The 6,867-nt window shown below is 35.5% G+C and overlaps 1 protein-coding gene across 1 annotated transcript in view; it reads left to right on the forward strand.

Moving 5' to 3' along the window:
* Window positions 1–6,867, forward strand: part of LOC106879866 (cartilage matrix protein) — a 110,466-nt gene that overhangs the window by 52,233 nt on the left and 51,366 nt on the right. Inside the window, exons 3-4 of the mRNA XM_014929584.2 lie at window positions 2,883–3,034; window positions 5,886–6,324. Of these exons, the coding sequence (XP_014785070.1) occupies window positions 2,883–3,034; window positions 5,886–6,324 (591 nt within the window). The remainder of the gene's footprint in view (window positions 1–2,882; window positions 3,035–5,885; window positions 6,325–6,867) is intronic.

Below are 6,867 nucleotides of genomic sequence, written 5' to 3' on the forward strand. Positions count from 1 at the left end.
TAGCCATGATAAAACTCCGAGTTTCGGATGCCGGGGTGGGAGCCCACGCCAACATCTCTTCAGTTATCTGGCCATTGAAAATTCCTGTGAAAAATGACCGTTAAACAAAGGGAAATTACTGTGTGGTGACCGTCAATAAGACAAAAGAGCTAATAGACCGCTAAGAAGGTAAAGGTAAGAGAGTAGAGAAGTCTATAGGTTTGCGTAAGCGCACCAATCCGTACATTCGCCTATATTTATATATTAAAACTACCCTCGCTTTAAACATGATATTTTACGTCTAATTGTTTGTTTGTATAATAGTGCTCGCTTGCTTAGTAAATATTGCTTTCATTATTTTATCACATTATTTTATCTCTTTTTTTAAGAGTCAATCTGTCATATATATTTATCATTAATAATTGGTAGAACTTACAAATATAGATAGATAGATAGATAGATAGATAGATAGATAGACAGATAGATAGATGGATGGATGGATGGATGGATGGATGGATGGATACACACACACACACGCACACTCACACACAAATCTGGTGCTGTGAGAACACATGAGAATGGCGTTTCTTTACTTTTTGAAATATACCCACATTCGGCATGTGTTGATATATGCCAAAGCAATTTAATTTTACACAAATATATATTACTTTACATATAACTTATGTGTTAATTCTATTTACTGAATCTTGCTAAAAAGCATATTTTGCTTTAAAGTAGTATCTCCTTGTAGATACAATTGTCAGTAATCATACTGTTTCCATTTCTCTCAGCCAATATTTTTTACATTAGCCTTCTTTCGAACTCTAGATAATGCAACATACAGCTGACCATGTGAGAAGAATTGTATCAGAAGATATGTTCCAATTTGTTCAAAAGTCTGTCTCTGTGCCTTGTTGCACATCAAGGCAAAAGCTGGCTTGACAGGAAATAGTTTGCGTGTAAATATGAATCGAAATTTCATTTTCGAGATACATGTGGTATTCTTGGGATAGTTGATCCTGTATAAGGACCAGAAGCAACCCCAGCCTCAAAAACATGATCATGTAAACTGACAATGATGTAGCGTGTGCCATTGCAATGTCTATTAGTAGCATCTAAATTTCTCAGAAGCATTATGCATCATTTTTACTTCAGTTTGAGAATGTGTGGTGGAAACCCTGATGGCGTAAATTTGTTGATGAATTCGATTGGGTACAGAGTTTCATTGTATCTGAGCTTCTGTATATTTTTAGCTCACCAGGTATCCTGGTCAACAGAAAATCATTCACAAATTGTGCTGCTTCATTTGTTGAAGTAACAATGGTTGTATTTGCAAGCCACAGGGTTTGTGAAGTTATTTTTGAGGTCAGCATATACAAAATCACATAGATCTGAAAGAGTACCACTTTCAAGGCAAAGGTCATTGGGTAGTTTGATTTTGAATTCACCTAGGCTTTGTTTAACAGAAATGTTACCATTTCCTACATCAAGACGGTAATTAACAAACTCTCTTTCACCAGAATGACACCTGTAAAAAGTCTTAGATTGTTTGCCAACTCCACTATTTCTACATAATAGCAAAGAAAAGATGTCTTTAGTGTTGCATCAACAATTTGTGATCTGACACAATTATTTTGAAGTAGAATATTCTCCTCTAGAGATACCCTAACCAGTCGGTCAAGTGTAGCGGAAACAGAATCATGTCTCTATCTCCGTGCATATTCAGACATCTGTTTCAGTCGTTTTGCTCTGGTTTCATCTGATTCAGTTGCCTGTCTTTCTGCCTTTGCTGCTAAATTTTCTTTTTCATTCGCATATTATATACAAATGAAAGCTCGTTAAAACTATATTGTTTAGCGTGCTAGAAATAGCAGCGATCATACAGTTATTATTGTAAAGCTTATTGCATTCCAAGTAGCCATACTAACAAAATTCACTTCTTCATTAAAAAAAAAAAAGTTATAACGGCATATTAAAGAATTTTCATTTTATCAAAAATATTCATTTAACAAACTCCGGAAACTGATAATATTCTTGAAATTGTGCCTCGTATCAAAGTTATACAGCTATTTTGTATAATATCATGCATTCATTCAACACAAAATCACTTAAAAATTATCTCGGTATATTAAAAGATTTTCATTTTAACAAAAGTATTCATTTAATAAACTCCGGAAACTGATAATATTCTTGGAATTGTATCTCAGATCAAACTTATACAGCTATCATTAAATTAACATTAATGAAAATAGAGGCGACCGAGAATGAGAGACTGTTGCAAATATAAACGTAAAAAATGTTGCCTGCAACGAATTAATAGTGTTTATTATTAAACATTAAAATCTACGCTGAAGTGAATGCAATGAACATCTAAATTTTCGAGAATTTGGAGTTAAAAAAAAATTCCATACACTTCAGAAATCGAAATTATAGGAAATTTCTTAGAACATGAATTTATAAAAATATTTCCAGACGATCAAGCTTTTGATATTGCTTTCTTTTAGTACTTTTAGTAATTGTTACATACCTAATCAATAGGCAACTTTCTTCATTATAGTATAGATTATATTGAAGTTGGCTGGATATGATTTGAGAGATGTAGATGCTAATTCTAAAAGTTCTAGTGACCACAGAGAGGCTGGCATCAGTATATGTCAGTTCATTTATACCAGTTTAAAACGATGTGTAGAGTCGCATTCCTTACATCTCTAGCCAAGTCATTTTACATAGATTGATGGAATAAGTACGAAGCTTAAAGTTGGGCAAAACTAGAGGAGCAGTTTCATGAAATAGTTATCTAAATATCTCTGAAAAGAAGATCTGAAAAAGATTGTGTAACAAAATTAATGAAATAATTTTATCAGAATATTATTAATGTATAGCAAAATGATGTTTTCTTACAGACCATATTCCTCTGAAATGTTACGGCACCCCTGCTGATCTGGTATTTGTTGTGGATTCCTCATCAAGTATCTGGCCTAGTAATTTCAGGAAACAATTGGAATTTATACATTACATGATTAACAGATTAGATGTCGGTATGAACAAATTACAGGTAACTATTTTTAATACTTATCAGCTAACTTAAACCTATTACATAATTAATTATACTGATTTCACAATATAGTTTAATTACAGTTACAAAGATATAACATTGCTTCTTCTTGAAACAAGAATAAATATCACAAGCTCAATAGAAATGTTTTACTTAGTTTCATGACAATTGTTTCGGCCGCCATTTTCCCCAGCAGAAAACAGAATTTCACGGAAGCACGCTGTTCCTTCGTTTCAGCCTTCCCAAAAGTCAACGAGTAGGGGAGAACTGCAAAACAAACACGCAGTACGTGGTAGTACGACGTGACACGACGACGTCGGTCGGCAGACTGATATGCTTGAAGGTGGCATCAAGTGGCTTCTAGTGAAAGAAGCCTGCACTACAACGAGCTTGTCCCACAGGGAATGTTTCAGGTTACTTTTGGGTACACACTCGTGCATATGTATGTTTATATGCATGTGAACATGCATATGTATGTGTGTGGTTTAGAAAGTAGGCGTTAAATCTGATATACAAACCTTGTTTCAGGGTAAGTCCCAGGTAATGTGCCTGAAGAGTACGAAAGCAGCGCCTGTCCTTGCGAACCTAATAGTGGGTTTCTTTGAATCTACCCTATATGAACTTTCACTCTAAAAATTTGGAACCCCATTCCACCAGTACATAAGAAAAACTGGAAAAGTTACCTAGACGATTGTCTATCATCTGGAATGAAACCTATGATAATCTCCTGGATTTCAAATCCACATTGAACAATATAAACCCCAACATCCAATTTACAATGGAATATAGCAAGGAACAGCTCCCATTTCTGGACATTTTGGTTTAAAAAAAGTCCAACAACCAAATTGCAACCGACGTTTACTACAAACCAACAGACTCAAAACAGTATCTCCTTTTTAGGTCATGCCATCCTAAACACACCAAAATAAATATCCCATTCAATCAAGCAAAAAGGATCTGGACAATTGTATCTGACACAACCACTCGGGAACTTCGCTTACAAGAACTCAAAATAACACTCACTGAACGTCAATACCCACCCGCACTTATAGACCATGGAATTAAACGTGCCAAGAAATTTGACACAAACACACTAAGGACAACAAAACAAAACACCACACCTCACCCTAAATCACTCCCATACATATCAACCCACAACTCCAGAAACAATGAAGCATACAACACAATTATACAAAATCTCCCTCTGCTCACTCAAAACCCGAAAATGAACTGCATCCTAAATACACACAAAAATGCAAAAGACAAGACAAATCACTCAAGAGACTCCCAACAAATGCAAAACTATACTCAATACAAACGATACCAACAGTTAAAAAATGCAGACGACCGAGTTGTGGTATATGCCCATACCTAAGTGAAGGCTCGGAATTCACATTCCAGTAAGGACAAAAATTCTCAATTAAGACCAACTTCATATGTGCTTCCCAGAACCTTATCTATGTCCTAACCTGCTCAGGTTGTGGTCACAATTATGTGGGCCAAACGAGCCTTACTTTGAGACGCAGAGTCACGCTGTATAAAGAACAGATTCGTTTCCCTCAATTTAAGCAGATAGCACTGAGCGGCCGCATCGACAGATGCGCAAGCAAAAAACAAAAAACAAACAAAAAGCCGAATTTTCATATCTTCCTAATATACCAATGCAAAGATTCAATCTCAGTACAAGAACGCCCAAACAAGGAAAACCTGTTCATACAATTGTACAGACCATACAACTTTGACCATTAAAAAAAAAATTCTACTAAGGAGCCAGTTGTCCCCCTTGCCACCTGTTGCTCCTCTTAGTTGCTCCTCTTAGTTCACTCTCTAAACTCATTCTTCTTATTCTTCAAACATCCAAAATGACGAAATCCCTCTGTCACGAGAACTGATTACTGTACAATTTAAATAGCGAAAACCGGTTGGATTTCACGACATCCATACAATATGCATATATTTATAAAGAGATATTAGACTATACGAAACGAAGGCATTTCTCTTCTACTTTTTATATATTTTTTACACATATTTTTAACTATATATATAGGACTGACCTCACTCGGCCATGAATGACCATGGGAATGCACTTAGAAAGTTACCTTTCGAGGCATAAGTCCGGGCAAGGTTGTTTATGGAAGACCAGCAGTCACCCATGCATTAACAGCCTCCCCTCTCCACACCATCAATGTTATCCAAGGGAAAGGTAAAGGCCGAAGAAAAAACGATGGAGGCATTAAAAGGCATTACTTCGCAAGAGTCCTAGTACTGCTTCGAATAGTTGAAAATGCGCCTGAAGAGATGCATTGCTTCAAATGGAAAATATTTTGTAGGCTATAATAGTGTAAACATGTAAAACTATGTAAATAAAATAATATTGCAAAATTCCGGTTTCTTTCGAGTACTTCCTCGTACATATACATTACATGCATACATACATGCGTTTTTGTCATTGTCAGATTTTCGTAGATCGGTTTTTACATCTAAGCTAATACAAAAGCAAAATAGGAAATTTTTCTATGATTTACAAAGGGCTTCAGGGATTTAATGACTTAGGATCACAAGAATTCATCTAATCTAATCAATTATGGAACATCTATTTTCATAGTAATTTTTATATATCATGTTTAATACGTTACGAATATGGGACGATTATCTACAGTTAATATATCTAATGAATGCTTTTTTATCTAACCGCTTATAAGTTTTTTATTACCAAAAACTATAATTAAGTTTAAGAATTACGCTACGCCTAACACTCTGGTTTGTAAAATATTACTTACTTGAGACAAAATATAATAAGATACTTCGATAATTTAATGAAACAAAATATTTTCATTCTTTTGTCGTTTAGGTGAGAGTTGGAATTGTGACTTTTAGTGACTGGGCCATGGTCAATGTCTACCTTATGCAGTCCAGAGATAAGTCTGTGTTGAAATGGAAAATTGGTTTGATTAAACAGATCCAAGGTAAAACTAACATTGCAAACGCACTAAATACTCTCTTTACCCGAGTATATAAATCAGAAAATGGAGCCAGACCTGGAGTGAAAAGGATTGCGATTTTATTAACGGATGGAATATCTCAGACACATACAACGGCGGCATTAGTAGCAAAACGCTGTCGAAAAGAAAACATAGAAATATTTGCTATTGGGATCGGAAACCGTATCAGATACGACGAATTGAGTGAGCTTGTTAGTAGACCTAGGTGGAAATACTTGATCCATGCTTCAAGTTATGAGGATCTTAATAGAATCAAAGATGACATCGTTCGTAAAACATGCCGAAACCGTAAGTAATTTCCCTTTTTCTCATCTATTTTTCTTCTGTTACTCCTGTTATTATTAGGGTGTCTTTTGACCATCAACCTGCATCAACTTATCACCGATATTCATTAAAACATAGCTATATAAATGTGTGTGTGTGGTGTGTATGTGTGCGTGCGTGCACACATGAGAAAAGCAGCCAGACGGAGGAAATATCTTCCTTTATTTCGAAGATCAAAAATTAAATCACAGATGACAAAAAGAGAAACAAACATGCAATCCAGCGAGAAAAGTATTCAAAATAGCCGTTAACAGATATGGATGTATAAACGTCCTCGGCCAAGCTGCATAGCGCGAGTACACGCACTCATGTGACCGCGTGTGCATCGTTGGCGATTTTCTTTCTCTGTCTTCCCTTCTTTGGACTTTTCCTATATTTCTGACGAAGATCTCCGATCGAAACGTTAAATCCTCTTTCTTTTCTTTCCTATCCTGAGCGTCCAATAACACTATACTTATTCCACGTCCTCGCGTTGTTTTTTCGTATTTTTTCTTGCTTGTTCATGTT

This window comes from Octopus bimaculoides, chromosome 4 (genome assembly GCF_001194135.2).
Source record: "Octopus bimaculoides isolate UCB-OBI-ISO-001 chromosome 4, ASM119413v2, whole genome shotgun sequence".
NCBI lineage: Eukaryota > Metazoa > Mollusca > Cephalopoda > Octopoda > Octopodidae > Octopus > Octopus bimaculoides.